General features: G+C 40.3%; 2 protein-coding genes across 2 annotated transcripts; both read left to right on the top strand.

Annotated features, from left to right (window-relative positions):
• The first annotated feature begins 232 nt into the window (after nucleotides 1–232).
• On the top strand, nucleotides 233–9,176 carry tlx1 (T cell leukemia homeobox 1). Its single transcript, XM_039784206.1, has 3 exons — nucleotides 233–703; nucleotides 4,466–4,703; nucleotides 8,037–9,176. Exons 1-3 carry the CDS (start codon nucleotides 247–249, stop codon nucleotides 8,245–8,247), a joined length of 906 nt encoding a protein of 301 aa, XP_039640140.1. The 5' UTR covers nucleotides 233–246; the 3' UTR covers nucleotides 8,248–9,176.
• An 8,858-nt stretch (nucleotides 9,177–18,034) lies between these two features.
• sdhaf4 (succinate dehydrogenase complex assembly factor 4) lies at nucleotides 18,035–20,862 on the top strand. The gene is made up of 3 exons (XM_039783069.1): nucleotides 18,035–18,186; nucleotides 19,061–19,177; nucleotides 20,645–20,862. Exons 1-3 carry the CDS (start codon nucleotides 18,129–18,131, stop codon nucleotides 20,752–20,754), a joined length of 285 nt encoding a protein of 94 aa, XP_039639003.1. The 5' UTR covers nucleotides 18,035–18,128; the 3' UTR covers nucleotides 20,755–20,862.
• Nucleotides 20,863–21,897: the final 1,035 nt, after the last annotated feature.

Below are 21,897 nucleotides of genomic sequence, written 5' to 3'. Positions count from 1 at the left end.
AGCTTGATTGATGTCCTCGCGCGGCAGAGGGGAGGGGGGGTGAAGAAGACAAACAGTCCAGCCTCGCGCTCCTCTCCTGCGTGCACACACAGACAGACGCACACACGTGCGCCCGCCGGCACTCACTAGATAACGACTGGAGCTCGAGCAGAAGAAGCCCAGACGTAGAGTCCGGGGAGCGGCGCGTGGAGCATCCTCTGTTCCTCGCGCCGGAGCTGTGGGGGGGGGGTGAGGCTCGCGGAGGCCATGGATCACATAGGGATAGGCCTACTGGGGGCGCATCTGCAGCAGCACGCGCACGCGGAGCCCATCAGCTTCGGCATCGATCAGATCCTTAGTAACGTGGAGCAGAGCTGCATGCTGGGCGCGAGGATGCACGAGCCGGACTACGGACACGGGGCCTACGACAGCTACGCCAGCAGCGGCGTGAACGGCACCGGCTATATGTACGGTAACGCCGGATATAACGGCACCGGCAACTCGTGCGGGGTGGCTTCCCTCGGCGGGGCCTACCACATGAACGCGGGCGTGAATGCGAGCGGGACTAACGTGAGCTCCTCGAGGGTCATCCGTGTCCCCGCGCACCGGCCTATGAGCGGCGGGAACTCGTCCGCTCCGCCGGTAAGCGGCCGCGGGAACGTCAGCAACATGACGTTCCCCTGGATGGAGAGCAACCGACGCTACACCAAAGACAGGTTCACAGGTAGGCCTATATAATATAATATAATATAATATAATATAATAGCCTATAATATAATATAAAAGCCTATAATATATAGGCCTATAATAAAGTGTAAAAAGTGTATTTTTAAAAGACAAAGTAGCCTATTTAGAAAATATAGGCTAATTGCAGCGGCAGCTTTTTCTTGTAAATCATTTTACCCTTGTGTTGTCTTCGGGTCAGATTTCACCCGTTTTTCAAAATGTCTATATCAGAAATATGGCTTTCTTTTTAACTATACCTCATTTGGATGATTCCACACATCGCGCTTCGCAAGTAGGACAAAAGCTAGGATCTCTGCTTTCATTTCACTTTTGGGTGTTTTATAAAAAAAAATAAGAAAAAAATTCAAAACCAGACTGAACATCGACATTTACCCTTCTGTAATTATCCTTCCTTTAATATGAGTCTAAATAATTTATAATTTCTGCTTTTTTAACTCAAGAATTAGGTATAATTTCCTATAAATGAGGTGTACTGACCATGGATTCCAGAAATGAGTGTAAAACTGGTAATAAGTTGGTGTTAGTGGTGTTTATACATGGTAGTGAAAAGAAGCGTTGAACATAAAACATTTTTTAAAAAAGAGCCAAAAACATTGAAAAAAAAATAAAAGAGACGAAAACGTCAGAAACAAAGTGTGGATTTTCAGGACTACATGGTCGAATGGAAGAACACAATAAATGGTGTAAACATTATCGGTCCGGTGTGGCTAGGTTAGGTCAGTGGGTAGAGCAGGCCCACATGTAGGCTACTGAGAGGGTTACACCTCGACGCAGAGGTACAGGGTTCGAATCCGACCCGTGACGAGTTCTTGGGTGTCTCCCCCCCACCCTCTCTCACCTAGCTGTCGTGTCAAAAATTAAAGGCAGAAAAGCCCCAAAAAGTAATCTTTAAAAAGAATAATAATAATTTGCCTGCTCATGTGTACCCTAGCACAGCTGTCATTTTTGAAAACTTGAAAATAGCATTTTAAAAAAAATGAAAAGTTAAAATACAGAAGTTTATTTTCTTCATGTTTTTATTGTTAAAAATGTAGGCCTACAATACAAACAAGAATCACCCTTTTTATAATAAGAAACTTATCATTAACAAAACTGCATATGGTTTTAATTAAATACGTATTATAATATACAGTGCTGCACATAAGTATTCACACCCATGCTAAAGTTGACTAAAAAGAGGAATAAAAAAATCATCTTTTGGAAATTGATCCTAATGCCTTAATTTAAAAAATGAGGAAAAATCGATTGGCATGGTTTAATTTCAGTTAGCCTAATAGCTGGTTTGATTTGCATTGATAACTATTAGGCTAACTGAAATAAAAACATGCCAATCGTGAGATATGGTGAAGGGTATGTGTTTATGTGGGGGGGCTATTTTACTTCCAAAGGCCAAGGGAACTTTATCAGGATGCATAGTATCCTGGATCCATGAAATAACTGGCCTTTAAAAATAAAAATCTGCCTGCCTCTATGGGACTTTAACATAGGGGTAGCCTATGTATAATTATGCCCCCTGTATTTTAAGGAAGAACATTTATTTATTTACAATACATTATTCATTCACCAAAAAAATTGGTGTCCTTAAAAGGTCGGCTGTTTCCTCATTTTTTTAATTAAGGCATTAAGATCAATTTCCAAAAGATGATTTTTTTATTCCTCTTTTTAGTCAACTTTAGCATGGGTATGAATACTTATGAGCAGCACTGTATATATAGTGAAGTTAGTGTAGGCCTATGTAGGCTATATAGATTCTGAGCAGTAATAAGATAAGATAAGATAAGATAAGATAAGATAAAATAGACTTTATTAATCCCACACTGGGGAATTTCCTGTGCTACAGCAGCTCACAAGAAACAAAATTACACACATCAGAATAACACAAATACACATGAAGTAGACATAGGAGAAAAAATATACATAAAGTATAAGAAATAGAAAAAAATAGAATTAGTTCTAATAATAATAGTAATAAAACAAACGTATTTACACAATAAACACCCTTATATAAACAGTATATAACCACAGATATACAGATGAATAGAAATGAAATATTGCACAGTTGAAGGTAACAAATAGTGATAAATAAATATTGCATAGTGCAGAATATTGTCCAGTGATGGCTCATGTTGCAGAAACAGCGAGCGGTGCTACATTAAAGAGTCGGACTGCTGCTGGAATGAAGGACCTGCAGTAGCGCTCCTTCTTGCACAGTAATACACTACAGTATTACTGTAAAACTGTAGACTGAAGTACTCCCTCTAGTGTGGTATTATTATTTACTAATTTAAGACTGCTATGATTAGTTCTTGTGTGTGCTGTGGAATCGGTCTCTCCCCGCTGCACTCTTCCTTTCTCTTTCTCTACACGCTCTGCCTATTTGAAACTCCCACTGCACTTCAAATGTAAATAGATGTCAAATGTATAAGCCATTTACAACTGAACACTTGAGTGACTTGTGTAGTCACAATACCGTTGGCTAGTTATTTCTTGTGATCAATCATTTTGTCAAAATTTCACTCGCAGAAAACAAGTTCGCCAAAGGTCTTTGAATGAGCCGTGGGTTAAATGAAAAAAATGAATGCAAAACAAATATATACAAAAAGAAAAACAGATGTGGAAACGTTTTTTGGTCATGGCTTCAATAAAAAGAAAAATCTAATCTAATTATAAGCTATAAATATATATAAATATACAAAATTGAACTTTAAAAAAAAACAATCCAGTTCTCCGAAGGTTCCCCAGAGGTTCTCGGGTTATGGTATAAGAAATAAATGTGCAAATAAATGCACAACACACACACACACACACAATGTTGTTACGGTCAAACAATTAATAAATGAGCATAGGACTTGAAAACAATGAATTATGCAGTGTGAGTGTTGCATTTCCTACACTTATAAATGGCTGTGCAGGACAATATTGAAACAGACTGTATGCTGTATGCCATTTTTGAATCTTATAAATAATAATAATAATATATGACTCTTCCCGTGACGGACTAGGATCAAAAAACGTCAATAGCTAGCTTGGAGTGAATCTTTCCACCCACAATCTTGAGTATTTGTGGCTGAATGCATAAAATAACTTCAAAATTAACCAAAGACAATTTATCAGTAGTGGCCCATAGGGGTCCATAGGGAGGCGGCCCAAATTCCAGATGGCCAGTCCATCACTAGACTCTTCCATTTTAAAGGTAGGCTACTATATTGTTGCTCCAGTGCAGTCTAATGTATTGTAGTGGGTATACTGTACTGTATATATATATATATATGCCTGGCCAGAATCTGCCTTTTGGTGGGTGGGGGGTGTCCTCCCCCAGGGAAGTTTTGAGTGACTTCATTTCCTGTATTCTGATACACTTTTATGCACCAATTTACGGCGGAAATCCCTTTATTTAGTTATGTGAAGAAGAAAAACACAGATGAAATATATAAAAAGAATATATAATGGAAAGTATGTTGTTGTGTGTCATTGGACATTTTTAGGTGGGTATATGGAAATCCTGGAGCTTTCTGCTTATCACGTAGACTACACCACTGTGCTGCTCTGTCATTTTCTGTCTGGTTGTCCTGCGTACCCTGCTTTGACCTTTCCTTTCCTTTCCTGTTGTCTCCTTTGGTTTCCTTTTGCTTTCCTGTCCTTTTCTGTCCTGTCCTGCCCTGACTTGACCTGACTTGTACTGTCCTATCCTTTCTTGTCCTGTCCTGTCCTGTCCTGTCCTGTGTGGCCTCCTGTCCAGTGTCCCTCTCACCCCTCACTGTAACACGTCGTGTAGGTCACCCCTACCAGAACAGGACGCCTCCTAAGAAGAAGAAGCCTCGGACGTCGTTCACTCGGCTGCAGATCTGTGAGCTGGAGAAGCGCTTCCATCGGCAGAAGTACCTGGCGTCCGCCGAGCGGGCCGCCCTCGCCAAGGCCCTGAAGATGACTGACGCCCAGGTCAAAACTTGGTTCCAAAACAGACGCACCAAATGGAGGTGAAATCATGTTGAATCATCTTTCTTTTACTTATTTTTTTTTTTTACTTATTTCCAATGCATTGTTATCTCTACAACGCTAATGGGGATTGTAGAAATATTTGGAGCAGCCAACCAAAGAGGCTCTGCATTCTTTATGGAGGGCTGGAGGCCCATTTGGCTCCTAAAGGCTGTCAGAGGTCCTTAAGTGGTTTTTATAAAAGCCTTTGGTCCCTGTTATGTCTCATTGCTTAGGCTACTACACTACTTTAGAGTTTTAGCTTTAGTAGCAGAACTAGTCTCTGCAGGTTGCGCAGCTGTGTGACTATATTATACTGAGAAGAGTTTCTGTTATTTAGTTACTTATTTAGTTACTTATTGATATCTAAATAGTGTGGACACAATTAATAGAAATTCCTTTCATGAAGATTACAAGAGTGTTGTATAAAAAATAAAATTCTGAAAATGGACACTGAACATATTTGTGACTGTTGATATATGTAGAGACTCCACATGCACCAGGAGACATTAAGCTTCCCTTTAATTGAACAAGTTTAGAAAGGAGTGGTGTCAGTTAGAGTAATAAAGCCTCAAATAGCAGAAATAAAATGCTTATTGATTACATTACATTTCGTTTAGCTGATGCTTTTATGCAAAGCTACTACCAATTAGTGCATTCAACCATGAAGGTACAGACTTAGAACAGCAAGAATCACATAGAAGAAGAAGCTTATAGCTTCAAATAAGCCAAACTACTTTTACCATCCTCTTCTTATCCAAGAGATGTGTATTTGGCCAGCGACGGAAGACGTGTTCCAGCTGTCCTGATGTCAGTGGGGGAGCTCGTTCCACCATTCAGGAGCCAGGACAGCAAACAGTCGGGATTTCGTCGAGCGATTAGTCGTCCCTCGCTGTGAGGGAGAAGCGAGCAGATTGGCCGATTGCAGAGCGGAGTGGACGGGCTGGGGTGTTAGGTTTAACCATGTCCTGGATAGGGTTGGGTACCGAAACCCGGTTCCACGATGGAACCGGTTCCTACGCAACCGGTGGGAATCGGACCGGATTAGAACGCAAATTTTGGTTCCTCATTTCGGTTTCACTTAATGTGTCGACTGAAATATTTTCCCTCTGTCGCTCCGAAACAGACGTAAAAATATCCCCCTTTCTCTGCAGTCTACCGTCAGCTAGCTACCGTAAATTGGGCTCACCAAAATGGAGGTAAAAGCATATTAACCATTCACTGTTAGGTGACTTAGGTTTACTTATTATATATTTAAGTACTTTAAAATGTTAATATATTGTTAAATTAAAATAATTTTCAATTAAAAAAAACCTATAAAAGAGCCTTTCTTTCATGTAATTTTTTCAGTTTTTCAAGAATCGGTTTTGGAACTGGAATAGTTCTAAAAGTACCGGTTTGGCGTGTGGCCGGGTTGGCTCAGTGAGTAGAACAGGCGCACATATACTTGGAGGTTTATGCCTCGACGCAGAGGTCCAGGATTCGAGTCCGACCTGTGACGATCTCCTGCATGTCTTCCCTCTCTCTCTCTCTCCCCCTTTCTCACCTAGCTGTCCTGTAAAAATGAAAGGCGGAAAAGCCCCAAAAAAAGTACCGGTTCGGCATCGGAATCGTAAAATTCCAAACGATACCCAACCCTAGTCCTGGAGGTAAGCTGGGACTGATCCGTTCGTGGTGTAGTGTGAGAGGAGCCCACTTGGGGGGGTCGAAGACCAGTCGAGCTGCTGCAGAGGTCGGATATGGAGGCAGGCAGACCAGCCAGGAGTCTAGTCTAGCATTTATAGGCTATTACCCGTTCACTTAGGCTAACTCTTATTTTCGGCAACTCATTTGCCAAACTGAAATGTGGTTAAAGGACGACCAACATTTTTATTAAAGAAAAATACAGTATCATTGACCTACTATTTGGATGTGTCATAAAAGGGCATTTAAAATGGATTCAGCATAAATCTGTTTTACAGTAGGCTAGGCTAGGCTAGGCTAGGCTATAGGCCTGTAGTCGCCTATCTTCATAGATGAAAAGGAGTAAACTTGTCACTGCAGTTTTCATAATCATCGTTAATGTCACAGGAAAGAAGGGCAGATAAAAAGAAAACAGAGAATGTAGGCTATGTGTACGTTTTTGTTTTTTAAAATGTAGGTTGTCACACGTAATCGTCCTCCATTTTCTTGAACTAACAGCCTATCGAGTTATTGGAATTCATTTAAAAGCCCTACTACGATGTTCACAATAATGATTTACAAACATTTTTTATTATGCTCTGACTTTTTTTTGTAGATTATTTAGTTTTCGTTGACAATGATAAAGCTTTGGGTTTTGTAAAAGGCCTAAAATTCAGAATGTAAAGTCAATTTATTCTTTGCATTGCACGGTCAAACTAAAATACCCTAAATAAATCAATATCTAATATTATCTTTAGTGATATATCCTGCACGTGTTCTCACCAAACAGCCTAATGACTCGATGTCGTGTCTTCAGACAGTTTGACCAACTGTTGGCGTTTGTTCATAAAACTATGGACTATATAGGCTAGTAGCTTAGGCCTGTACGGCGAGGTAGGCTACCGATGAGTGCAGTAGGCCTAGGCTATAGCCTACCAGTCTTTCTCAAATGGGGGTACGTGTACCCCTAGGGGTATGTAACATTTTTTCAGTTCAAGGCTGTAGTTACTTCTACTGTCTTTTTTTCCAAGTTTGTTGCTTTTTTTCAAAGTTTGTGTAGCGGTTTTTGAAGGTTTTGTCATGTGTTTTGACCTATTCTTGCCTTTCTTCCTTACTTTTTTCTACTGTCTTTTTTTCTTCCAAGTTTTGTGTGTGTCGCTTTTTGAAATTTTTTGCCACTTTTGTCGCTCTTGTCTTTTTTTTCGAAGTTTTTATTGCTTTTTTGAAGTTTATGTCTCTTTTTTCGAAGTTTACTATTTTCGACCTATTCTTGCCTTATTTCCTTCTTTCTACCGTTTTTTTGCCTTTTTCCATCAGCATCTAAATGTGTTCCAGGTCCAAGGCTGTTGTTTAGTAAATCTATCGCTGACATTGCTGTATTCTTCCTCTTTATAGAGACTTTTTTTTCAAAAATAAAAGTAGAAGACCAAAGTGCATCCGAATACAGGAAAAGGCAGATTCTGGCCATTATACTGCAGTACAGTGTAGCCTACCCAGTAAAATCCATTAGACTACACCACTGTTGAGAACCTCTGGCCTATAGGCCTATGGTCGCTGACTGTTATCATACATAGCATATTATAATGATTAGGCTGTAGCCTACAGCTGTAAGGTAACAGAGTTTTGGTCGCATGTGTAAACCACTCCGCGGTGTCTCCTTATCGCTGTTGCAGGCGGCAGACGGCGGAGGAGCGCGAGGCGGAGCGGCAGCAGGCCAACCGGATCCTCATGCAGCTGCAGCAGGAGGCCTTCCAGAAGACCATCAACCAGCCGGTCACCCCGGACCCGCTGTGCCTGCAGAACAGCTCTCTGTTCGCCCTGCAGAACATGCAGCCATGGACCGAGAACACCGCCAAGATCTGCAGCGTGTCGGCCTGCGAGTAGAGCCGGCAGTCTGCGGAGCCACGGAGGGCCGCGCGTCCTCCAGCTGGGTATCTGCGCCTGTACCGAGTACCGAGTGACTGCTAAAGGGCAGACACAGGGGCGTAGCCCGCGGAGGAGCTCAAAGGAGAACCGGTATTAGTTATCGGGTCACCTCCCTGCTCTTATTATCACCACCTTCTGTCAAAAACACGCTGGTGCTGCATCTAACAACAGGCATGCTTCAGATGGCGTCCCTCAGCGCTTACTCCTACATTGGGGTCCACAGTCGGATCTGGATCCGGATCCTGGATCTGGACTGAATCAGCCCTGCAAGAGACCGCAAGAGATTTTGGAAATATTTCGGAGGCATCATGATGAACATTGTGCTCCATAAAAATAACTAAAAAAAAGTCCATGAGAGGAGCAGGACGGACTGGCATCAGTGAGTTGTTGTGTTATAGTTTACCTATAAGGGACTTGATGTTTCATAATATTTTCATATTTGTGTGTGCATCTCTGTCATCTGTGTCTGTCTGTGACTTTTTACTCAACTGCAAAATACAGCACTTGTTTTAGCACCTATGAATTCAAATATAATCTGACAAAATGAAAACGATTTATAGCAACAAACCAGGATATTTGACTATTTTATTTCTAATTTAGGAAGAAATGGGCCTAAAGATCAAAAATCTTAAGATTCACAGACCAATCGTATTTAATGTTACAAAAAAAATGACCATACTTTTGACCCCAGTTTATTATTTCACATTTTTATTTTTGGACAAAGGCTTTACAAACTGTATTTTTTTATTTCTCTTTCACTGCTGTGCTGAAGTGTGGAAGCAGATCTCAGACCTGTGAGGCTGAGCTCAAACAAGCTGACCAATCATGTGTCCAGGCCATGTGTGTGTGTGTGTGTGTGTGTGTGTGTGTGTGTGTGTGTGTGTGTGTGTGTGTGTGTGTGTGTGTCTGTGTGTGTGTGTCTGTGTGTCTTTGTGTGTGTGTGTGTGTGTGTGTGTGTGTGTGTGTGTGTGTGTGTGTGTGCGCGCGCATGTGCGCGCATGTGCGCATTTTATTCATACTGATAACAATAATATATTTTGTACACTGAAATTATTTTTTTCTCTACAGAGTTGATAATGCAGCTCAATTCGAAATGTATTTAGTATGAATATCTTCTACATTTTTCAGCCGCATGTAACTTTTATTTTGCTCAGTGGAATTTATTTCCATGTCACATATTTATAGCCCATATAGATTTGGTCACTTCGAGATGCTGTGCAATGTTCCGATCACTCATAAATCATCATGAGGCACAAAACATAGCTATACAAATTGAAACATTATATATATAGATCTCTTAAAATAAAGACAATAAGCAACATGTGTCCAGTCTTGAAGAGCCTCGGTTAGAGAACGGTAGAGAAACAGCCATGGTAACAAAACAAGTGGAAAGCAGACCAATATCATAAAACGAACAAAACCAAGGCTGGCTTACTGCATATTCTAATCCATTTCAACCATAGACTGTAAATTAGTGGACAGCGCATGTGTGACGTCACCCATTGGTTTGTGGAGATCTGCTCTGAGTCGTTGTTAGGATAATTTTATTATCAAATAATAGACAGGAACCACTGAAGTTATATCAAAATTAATTTACTAGCAGGTAGAGTCAAATTCAAGCACTTACAGCAAAGCACAAAATATGACTGACGAATAAGCTTTCTACGACAGCTTTTGTAACTCAACGAAGAGTGTGATAAAACAAAGTCGATGTTGTCAGTTATCTCAGTCAAGCAGCGCCTGTTCTTTCCTCGCCACAGCGTGCTCTGGACAAGGACAAGACAGTAGCTCCCAGATACCAGATGGCGACAGCAGAAGTTGTTACAATGCAAACAGATTTAATAATAATCTGGGGAAAAGTATGTATCACAATTTTTCCCTAACAGTCGTCGAGTTTGCCATTACGGGCGCAGCCATCCTGGTTGCGGATGTGACGATTTTAGAAGAGAGGGAGGAGTGAGGGAGGAGCTGCTTACACTCTACGTTACGTTAATCCCCTGACACACTAACCCGACGGCCGACTGTTGGCAGAAAAGGCGGTCGGACTGATCAGTCTTCTTCCCGAGGTCCAAAAAGTGCCTCAGAACACACCGAAGCGACGCCGACGTGAGCATGTAATACGTCTCCATATCAGCAGGAGGCGCTAATCTGTATCGTTGCCCAAAAAATTTAAACCGGCAGCTGATTGGACTAACGCGTCACGTGTAACGGGGCATAATGGCGGCTCGTTCAGAATACGATCTCATATTTTTAAGATAGGTCACCGAAAGGTGTGTCTGAAAACATTTTAAGCGAGAAATAGGCCACACAGCTGCTGAATCTGTCTTCATTTCAGATCGACGAAGGTCAGTTTAAACGATTCTCGTCAGATTTTGAGAGGCGTCCGTCACTCATCCCGTTCGCCATTTCCGAGTTTGCGCTCCACCAATCAGATTGGTCACGGAGTCCGACTGCCCGCCCTCCGGCGCAACATGAATGCAGGTTTAAGGCACTTCCGCATTTGTAGCACTTCGCCTAACCGGATGCATTGTCCGTTAATATACATATCTATGATTTCAACTTTATTTGGAAACATGGGATTATGCAGTACTAAGACACAATATTGAGCATTTTTTGTCCACTTTGGGACCGCAGAATCAATTAGTAACTACTATTGACATTTCATCACCTTTTAAGTTAATATGATTTCAGCTGATTTTGTGAATACTTAGCACATATTAAATACATTATTCTGACATTAAATTGTGATTAGCACACAGCTAACCTGGAGCTATAGTCACCCAGCATGTATACTGGGAGCAAGGGGAAGGAACAGCAGGACAGGGTGGAGCAGCAGGTTCTTTTTACAGGTTAATTCAGTCACTGACCAAAAAAAACAACCCCAAAGTGAATGTCCTTCTATCCATTAGCTATAGCCGCTTATCATGCATGGGTGAGCGGCTCCGAGGTCAATCACCAGCCAATCACAGAGCTGACACATAGACAGACTACATTCACGCTCACATTCACACCTACCGGTCACCAGTTAACATAATTAACCTAATATACTTCCAGATATGAAGGGGAGTTGTGCAAAAGTGTGTGTGTGTGGGGGTGGGGGGTGCAAAATCATTTTTATGGTTTTTCATTTAAGAATGTTACAATGTTTTTTAAAATCCTTTTTCAGAAAGAGAAATACTGTGCACGTACTTTGCAACATACAACATGTGTTTTCTTTGTTCCTTTTGTACACAATACAGCTCACTTTACACATGTGTATATTTTGATGCATATCTATAAACATTCTCTGATGAAAAAATATATGAATGTACTTTTTGTCTAATAATTTTTGGGTGCGTATTGGAGTCGGTAGTGCATGCTGAGCCAGCAGTTTGGCGTGTGTGCGTGCGCATGTGTAGTGTGTGTGTGTGTGTGTGTGTGTGTGTGTGTGTGTGTGTGTGTGTGTGCGTGCACGTGCATGTGTGTAGTGTGCGTGTGTGTGTGTGTGTGTGTGTGTGTGTGTTGTGTGTGTGATGTGACATTCTCCAGGACTGCTTTCTAAAAGGTCGAGGAGGAATGTAAAAGGAAAATTTCATCATCCATTGAGAAATATCTGCACTGAGCCGCTGGCGTTGCGCTCCACTGAAACCTCCTGGAATTCCTCTCACACTCACACACATGAATCTACCCTGGGGAGAAAAGGTGGGCACTCACCGGAGCTGATAAAGATGAAGCAAGTTGAGAGAAGTATACCACTTTGCACGGTCTGTTTTGCTATAGCCCTTCTTTCCTTCGCAGTACTTGACACAAACCCAGTAACCATGGAAGCAGACAGAGTGTTCTGTCTTCTGTCCACATACTTTTTGGTCTGGATTTGTTTTTGGGCCCCTAAGTTCAAATGTGTTTGTCTCTTTCTTGTTGTAACATGACACAAAGACAGATCCATAAAGAAATGCTTTTCCAAGTTTGGTGTGAACTGTGATGAACTGGAACTCTGACTGCGAGCCCGTTCTGATCACCAACATCACTGTTGGACATCACTGATGCCCTTGTTGCTAAATGGAAACAAATCCCTGGAGCAGGTACCACAATTTGTGGAAAGCCTGAAGCCAGCAGAGTGGAAGCTGGTGTAGCAGCACATTAAAGTGCTCATATTATGCTTTTTGGCTTTTCACCTTTCCTTTATTGTGTTATATATTGTTTTGGTGCACGTTATAGGTTTACAAAGTGAAAAAGCCCAAAGTCCCCCCCAAAGGGACTTACCATCTCCAACAGAAAACACTGTTCACAAACTGCTCCAAACAGCTCTATTGTAGTCCTGCCTTTACTTCAGAGACAAACGTTATAATGCTCGCCTAGTTGCTAGCGTGGCACGCCCTCATACTCTGCTTCTGACTGGCTAGTAGTCCTTACCTAGGTACTGTCAGGGCACGCCCTCATACTCTGCTTCTGACTGGCTAGTAGTCCTTACCTAGGTACTGTCAGGGCACGCCCTCATACTCTGCTTCTGACTGGCTAGTAGTCCTTACCTAGGTACTGTCAGGGCACACCCTCATACTCTGCTTCTGACTGGCTAGTAGTCCTTACCTAGCTACTGTCAGGGCACGCCCTCATACTCTGCTTCTGACTGGCTAGTAGTCCTTACCTAGGTACTGTCAGGGCACACCCTCATACTCTGCTTCTGACTGGCTAGTAGTCCTTACCTAGGTACTGTCAGGGCACGCCCTCATACTCTGCTTCTGACTGGCTAGTAGTCCTTAACTAGCTACTGCACATGTGCGACTCCCAACAAAGATGTAACAGAAGTGAGATGTCTCACTCTGTAGCTAAAACAGAGAGCTCAACACACAGGGTGAAAAGAGGAGCTGCAGCAATGTGCAGTACAACAAAAATATGGTGTTTTTTGAAAATTAAACCATGTAAACCTATTCTGATATAACCTCGAAATACAATTATGAACCTGAGAATGAGCATAATATGAGCACTTTAATGAGCACGGTGTCTGAATCACATGTTTGACACATACTGTATGTCTGGAATGTTCCGGGGTCCACATGGCCATTTGGTATAAAGTGTATCCATATACAGTCACATATGGCTCGAGACCACAAACACTTTGGCTACAGTTGACCTTGAAAACAGAAGACATATCTCAAGGTCCACTTACTAGCTCTTTCCAGAGCTTTCAACACCATCTTGTGCTTTTTATCAGTGGATAGAATTAGCTCAGTTGTCAAAGTTGCTCACTGAACACATATGTCAAAAGATGTCTGAGCAGCTTTCCACGAATTCTAGTGAGTCATTTCAGGGTATTTGTAACACTCAGTTCTTTGTTACATTATTGTATATGGTACAAAGTGTTTTGCGCCAGTGTGCCTCACTTGTTTTACAATACTGCAAGTGGCCACTACACTACTTATGACCTAAAATCATGTAAACACTCAGCGTTTCTGTAGAATAATTATAGTGTATACTGTGTGACAAAATAATCTTACCGTTACATTACCTCACTTATAGTCAATACTATGTAGTGGAAAAGCTACAGTAAGTTCAACTACAGCTCAAACCTGAACTGCTCCTCTCATTTCTTATTCATTTCACATAAGAAAAGCAGACTACAATACAGAAGTTGCTCGGTCTGCAATGTTCAATAAATCAACATGTCTTGTGTGCTCCATAAAATAATTCCGTTATTTATGGAATTGCCTCTTTATTGTAATAGCAGAATAAATGTTATGTGCCCTCTCAGGCTACAGGCATAGAGTGAAGGACTCATTCCAGTTCAGATGTGTAAGAACGATATAAACAGAATGACACATTTGCTGCCAAATGAGTGGAATGCCACAGCGAACTCACGTTTATATACATTCAACAATAAACTCAGATCATTTAAGCCCCCCTTAAATGCTGATCTACAGGCAGGACTATAGTAGTCTACATCCACGACATTTTAAGGACTATGGTTAACTTCTCCTCAGATCTCTGCAGGGTAAATCCAGACAGGAAGCTAGACTATCTGTCCAACCTGAGTTTTCGCTCACACAAGTAAAACAAGTTTTAAACGTACACATGTTCCACCAAAACAAGTTCAATCCTGAGGCTATTACTCGGCACTGTGCGTAGCTTAGCACCGCCCAAGACGATTGTGATAGGTTTAAAGAAATGCCAATAAACCAGAGCACGTTTTTCTCCCATTCCGGAATGCTGTGTGGACTAGCCAGACCCTCCTTCGCACCGCTGTGGAGGAAGTTCTGGCAATGCAAGACCAGGACTGTAGCTACCAGTGAGGACAGTCAGGTCATGTATGTCAGTGATTCCCAACCAGGGTAGCTGTAACACCTGAACACAGGGATTTTAAACAGGCAGCTAAAATGGAAGGTAATGAATGATAGAAATAAAAAGGTAAAAAATACTGCATTAGCGACTGAAATGGTTCGCTAAAAGTATTGACTAAACGGTCCAAATAGTTAGCTAAAAGTATTGATTAAACGGTAGGAATAAATCGCTATTAGCGGCTGAAATAGTAAGCTAAAACTACTGACTCAACAGTTGATATAGTAAGCTAAAACTACTGACTAAACAGTTGATATAGTAAGCTAAAACTACTGACTAAACAGTTTATATAGTAAGCTAAAACTACTGACTAAACAGTTCAAATAGTAAGCTAAAACTACTGACTAAACAGTTGATATAGTAAGCTAAAACTACTGACTAAACAGTTGATATAGTAAGCTAAAACTACTGACTAAACAGTTCAAATAGTAAGCTAAAACTACTGACTAAACAGTTCAAATAGTAAGCTAAAACTACTGACTAAACAGTTCAGATAGTTAGCTAAAACTACTGACTAAACAGTTCAGATAGTAAGCTAAAACTACTGGCTAAACAGTTGATATAGTAAGATAAAACTACTGACTAAACAGTTCAAATAGTAAGCTAAAACTACTGACTAAACAGTTCAAATAGTTAGTTAAAACTACTGACTAAACAGTTCAGATAGTAAGCTAAAACTACTGACTAAACAGTTCAGATAGTTAAAAGTATTGAATAAACGGTATAAATAAATAGCTATTAGTGGCTGAAATAGCTAAAACTACTGACTAAACAGTTAAAATATAGTAAGCTACAATTACTGACTAAACAGTTGATATAGTAAGCTAAAATTACTGACTAAACAGTTCAAATAGTTAGCTAAAAGTAATGAATAAACGTCCTTCCAACAGTCTGCCAGGATAATGTCATATTTACATTTCTGTTTGTGTACAGTTTATTTAAATAAGATATTGTTCATCAGTGAGCTTTAGAGCTGTCGGTAGATGTACTTTTGAACTTTGGACAGAGTTAGGTTCCGCAGACCTTACACCAGGCGGCTTTTCCAGCAATTCCACTTCATTACAGACAAATTTCCAATATGTGAGTAAAATCAGAGTAAAAATGAGAGTCGTGCTAGAGTTGGGGCGGCTCCCGTCGTCTCAATCACTTGTTACAAGGTGCTCATAAAACTCAGTCCGAGCTGTCTAAGTCTTTTCCCCGTCTTGACTTTCTGACAATATCAGACATGTTTGAAATATAATCGTAAGTTTAGTAAGTAGTAAAATCTTCTTCTCTGTGACTAAAAAGGTGTGTAAAAATGATTAAATAGGTACAAAACCAAAGCTTACTGGTTATTTTTGCAGACTTACAATCTCCATACCAGAATTCTTGGCTCTGTGCAGGAGCGAAAGTAGGCTACTTGTGGTCCTGGAGTGACAGGAACTGTCAGACTGACTTAGGTTATCAAGCAAATTGGTCTTTATTGTCCCATCTACTGTTTTATATATATGGGAGGAAAAGCAACTTATGGCGCTTTTCGATTACATGGTACCTGCTTGACTCGTCTCGACTTGCCTTTTTTGGTTTTCCATTATGAAAAAAAGTACCTGGTACCTGTTAACAAGTACTTTTTTTAGTACCACCTCAGTCGAGGTTCCAAGCGAGCTGAGGCGATACCAAAAGGTGACGTGAAAGCGACAGAGGGGGGTGTCCTGAACAAACCCGCCATTTTTAAATAGTTTAGCCAGCTGTGTTTTTTTTTTTTTTGCTGCTTCCAGCTTCATTTGAAACTAAATGTGTCTTCTGGCTGTGGCAACAACAACACACCTTCAACGTTCTGTGTGTGTGTCGCGTAGGGTCACGGCAGTTTGCTGCGGCGCCGCTATGATGACCAGCTACACTGAGGCGGTACTAAAATCTGCAATGGAAAACAGACGCACAGTGCGTCAAGTCGAGGCGAGTCGAGTCGAGTCGAGTTGAGCAGGTAGCATGTAATGGAAAAACGTTAGTCTAAATCATTGTGTTTGCTGTGGAACTATAAGGCCTACTGTCTTTTTCCATTTCTACAACATCACTAATAACTTATACTACGTACATGCTGAGCTTACATATGAAGTTATATTTATTGTAGTGGCGATTTGTCCACAGACTTAACAAAAACAAACAAAAACTCAGAATTAAACAGCCACTGAGGCAACGAAGGAGTGAATATTATGCAGGGAATAAAATGAATTGTCCAGGCAAGCATGGCGTTTTTTGGCAAACAAACAAACAAAGACCAATGTTTGTGTCTCTCTTGCCCCGGTCGAAAAACAAAAAAAATGCCACTGTCTACCTGGTACTATCCCTGCTTACTAGAGCTGGACGATATGGGGAAATCAAGTATCACGATATTTTTGACCAAATACGTCGATGTCGATATTGCGGCGATAGGGTTGACTATTGGTGTTTTCACAAAATATTTATCCTACACAATGAGATTTTAGATGAATAATCATCAGTAATGTGAATATAATGACTGAGTGGGTAAAGGCAAATCATGGAACAGCTTAAACAGTCTGGTAAGTTCGGGAAATGACATCACTTTACTGTAATGCAGCCTTTAAAACCAGGAATAGACAACACTTGAGTCATATTACAGTATTCCACTATCCGTTTGGGTGGCTCATTCTGCCTACGTACCTTACCCTCCTGTTGTCCTCGGATCAAATTTAACCCATTTTCAAGAGGTTTCTATATAAAAAAATGTGGGTTTCTTTCAAACAAATTGTCAAAAAAAAGTAACGAGGATGGTTCCATACAACAAGTATGAGTATCAGTTCACTAGGCCTACTTTCATTGAATTTCGGTGTTTTATAGCATTTAAAAAAAAATGATAAAAGAACATTGAAAAAAGCTTAAAAAACGGGGGGACAAAAACTTCAAATAAAGTCCAGAATAAATCGACAAAGACATCGAAAAAAGTGACAAAAAACTTGAAAGAAAGTGACAAAAACATCGTAAAAGCATGAAAAACGCAGGGAAAAGTAAATGTTAAGTGACAAAAACTTCAGGAAAAGCGACAAAAAATGTCCACAAAAAGCGACAAGAGCTATAGCTATAGTGACGACCAAAAAAAAGTTTTCATTTTAAATTTTGACCCAGAAAAATAAAAAATTGCATGGTCGACAGGAAGACAACACAAGGGTTAAAAACAATAGCACTAACGTTACTCAAAGTAACTTCAATGATAATATCATGATCAGATAGCCTATATCCAGTCGTATAATTCAAACTAAACAGCAACAAAATATTACTATTAATTATAACAAAACAACGAATAGCTCCAACAAATGAAGGGGTGATAGTAAAGCTGGAAATATAGAAACATCACAAACACTGTGTGTCTGATATCTAGTAATTTGTCTCCACCTACTGGCAAACATCGCCATTGTCGCCATTTTCCGTCGCTGGATGATGATGATGAAAGTTGCGTAAACGAAGCGCGACAAACAAGGTCCATTAATAACAAAAACGTCGTGTTTTTGGTTCTCTTATCAGCAGCAGACATGTCTCTCCTACGGTTCCGTGCTTCAGCCAGCAGACTACAGAGTTTAGTCTTTACTGGTCAGTGTGTGTGTGTGTGTGTGTGTGTGTGTGTGTGTGTGTGTGTGTGTGTGTGTGTGTGTGTGTGTGTGTGTGTGCGCTTTGGTAACGTTATTAGCTGAGCCAAAACTCCATTTCCAAAGCTGCTGTTTTAGTGTCCTACAGCATGACCTGGCGATGATATAACGTTAGCGAACCTTCGACATTCATTGAAGTAACGTTAACTAATGTTAACACAGTGGTGTAGTCTAATGTATTGTAGTGGATATACTGTACATATATATATTTTATTATTTTTTATTTTATTTTTCCTGCCTCAGAATGGGCCTTTGTTGGTGGGGGGCATATCAAAGTAGTGCCCTATATTTACAATAAAATAAATATAGGGCACTATATCAAAGTGTGGGGTCTGGGTGTCCTCCCCTAGGGTTATTTACTCCATTTCCTGCATTCCGATACATTTTTGTGCACCAATTTATGGTGGAAATACCTTTTTTATTTAGCCTGTGCGAAGGAAAACACAGATGACATTCAAAATATATCAAATCTATAATGGAATGTAAAGCAGTAAGGGGGCTTTCACAGGGACCGAAGTCTCTCTGCATGTTCTGCAGTTAGTTTAGTTTGCTCTTACATTACTTGACCCCGTATTTGTGAATACAAATATCTGAAGTAAAAGTTCTGTCACAAAACTATATTGTTGTGTATCATAGCACATTTTTAGGTGGGTGTATGGAAATCCTGGAGATTTCATAGTGGGTATACTGCGTATACCTGCGTATCACGTAGACTACACCACTGGTTAAATCCGTGCTGTTATGAATCCTACATTGTGCACTGGGTGCAGCCAGCTCCCCGTTACATATCTCTGTCGTTTCCGATGGGATTTGTTCAGGGTGTTCCCGGCGGGAAGCCAGCGGAGCGGTGAAGGACAAGGAGCCGCTGAAGAAAGCTAAAACCCCGCAGGGACGGTTTGACAGCCCCGAGGAGAAGAGCAACCCTGTCCTGCAAAGTAAGCATTATGCAGGAGACTCTTTTATTTGGGCTCAGGCTGCACTACGTTTTCTTGCAAAATAAGATGAGAATATTAAACCGCAGAAATGTAGTCTGCTGGTCAAAATCTCTGCTGAATTATCCCTTGTGTTGTCCTCAGGTCAAATTTGACCCGTTTTCAAAGTTTTTAATATCAGAAATATGGGTTTCTTGCAACCAAATTGCCCCCAAAATAACTTGGATGCGTGCATGTAGGTTGTATGGGACCCATGCAACATTCTTCACAGGTAAAATGAATGATTACTTCCATTGAATTTTGGGTGTTTTATTCAATTTCATATCATTTGAAAAAAATCTGTTTAAATGGTTTTAGAACAGACTCCTGACTGAACTTTGACATAAACCAGTCTGTGATTCACTCACCATCCTCTGATCATAACTATTAGTCAAAATAATTCATAATTTCAGCTTTTTTCTAACTAAAAAATTAGGTAAAATGTCTTATACATTAGGTTTAATGATCATAAATAAAAATATAAAAAAGCATGGAAAAAAATAACAAAAGCGCTAAAAAAGAATAAAAAAAAAGGGACAAAAACGTCAGAAAAAGTTGATTTTAAAATTGTGACCTGCAAGGACAACAAGTTCATGGTCCACAGGAAGACAACATGAGGGTTATGAGATCAACTAGAATTGTAACTCTTCAGACAGAGAACGTGTTCGATGATCAATAATAATAATAATAATAATAATGAGGGACCCTCATTATGCTACTGTAGAAGTGTGGTGCTATTTTGAGCCTTGTTAGTGGTATAAAATAGCGTTTTACCATGTGCCCCGAAAGCTAGCGGTAGCAGCTAACCACCGGTTTTGCAGTAGCTTGTTTAAAGCTAGAGGCATTCGATTAGCATGAAAACATATCCCAGAGAACGGTCGACTCGGTACACGTGTGTTATTAACCCCTGGGTTCATTTTGTGCCAGATTTGTCCTTAAATGAAGAGAGGGAAGTGCTGACTGCATCAGTTGTAGCTAGGTGGACCTAATGCATTGTAAACTGTATATTTTGAAGTAAAGCAGTTGTGAGAGGAAATCATCTAAGGCTGCAACCAATGATTATTTTCTTTGTTGAATAATCTGTCGATTATTTTCTCGTTTTTTCATTGAAAATGTCAGGAAATGGTGAAAGATCAGTGTTTCCCAAAGGCCAAGATGACGTCCTCAAATGTCTTGTTTGGTCCACAACTCAGATATTCAGTTAACTGTCACAGAGGAGAGAAGAAACTAGAACAATATTCATATTTAAGAAGCTGGAATCAGAGTTTAGGGTTTTTTTTATAAATAAATGACCCAAACCGATTAATCGATGATCAAAATTGTTAAAATGTAATAGTTGACAACTAATTGATTGATTGATCTTTGCAGCTCTGTATCATCTTATCTAAAGCAGTGTTTCTCAAACTGATCCATTCCCTTGTTGTCCTCCAGAGTTCCCTGATGATGTGAATCCTGTAACCAAGGAGAAGGGGGGTCCTCGGGGTCCAGAGCCCACCCGCTACGGAGACTGGGAGAGAAAGGGCCGCTGTGTAGACTTCTAGTTCAATGCTCATAAATCTGATCTATCACACCTGTATATGGATATTTATAGCCAGTGGCACTTTTTAAACGATTGGATGATTAAATGTCAGATCAGAAGGTATGAATAACTGTTCCTGACTGACTGTATTCTTACTCACAGGGAGCAAGGAGAACTCCTGCATACATTAGGAACAACTTTGCTAAGTGTGCCTTATGGGTAACTACCGTTTTTTTTCAACCTGGACCCTATTTTTCTATCTTGCTATTTTAAGCAAGATCGCTGCAGTAAGTTAATAGGCCAATTGTCCAGCTTGTATTTACGTTCATAAAAGTGCTCGTTTTGCCACTGACAGACTCCGATTAATATTCTAAGTGTCTGACAACATTATGGAAAGAATTTCTAAGGAGGTCGACTTTTCTGTTAAAGAGTAAGATCCTTTTTTTTAAACATAAAAACATCTGCGATATTGCATTCGCTAAACCCACCAGACTCCATGTAAATAAACAGTAATTTTAGCATTGTGAAATACTCATTCAAAGTCGACAGAAACAAAATAAAACTACGAAAAGCCGTTTTGGGTCGTCTTTCCACTTTTCCAACCATCACAACTCTAGTTTTGGTTGAAATAAACACATAGTTTACAGATTTACATGTGAAAATGTTGGATCTATACATGCTAAAAGTATTGTTTTTTTAAATGGAGTCTGGTGGGTTTAGCACTAGTGACTTCAGAGCTGTTTCTGGTTAAACAGAAAGGTCTTAAAGAGGTTTTAAATGCCTATATATGAAGGGATCCTTTCCATAATGTTGTCAGACACTTAGAATATTAATCTGAGTATGTCAGTAGCAAAACAAGCCCTTTTCTGAAGATAAACACAAGCTGGACAATTGTCCTATTAACTGCCGACTGCAGCGATCTTGCTTAATACTGGACCAATGTCAAAGACCATCAGTCACTTAGACAAAAAAAAACAGGAAAATAGGGTTGAAAAAGATGGTAGTTACCCTTTAAGTGTAATCTGGCTGTTGATTTTGTGCATTTTGTTAAAGGGTCATGCTCAAAAAAACCAAATGTCATGAAAAATGACTTATATGCGAAGCTCCAAGACACTATTTGCACATTGATGGTGTTTTGTTGCAGGTGAGAGTGAGGCTGGTTCTG

This window comes from Perca fluviatilis, chromosome 19, assembly GCF_010015445.1.
Source record: "Perca fluviatilis chromosome 19, GENO_Pfluv_1.0, whole genome shotgun sequence".
Lineage (NCBI taxonomy): Eukaryota > Metazoa > Chordata > Actinopteri > Perciformes > Percidae > Perca > Perca fluviatilis.
Note: the sequence above shows the minus strand (reverse complement) of the source record. Positions and strands in the feature narration are given on the sequence as shown.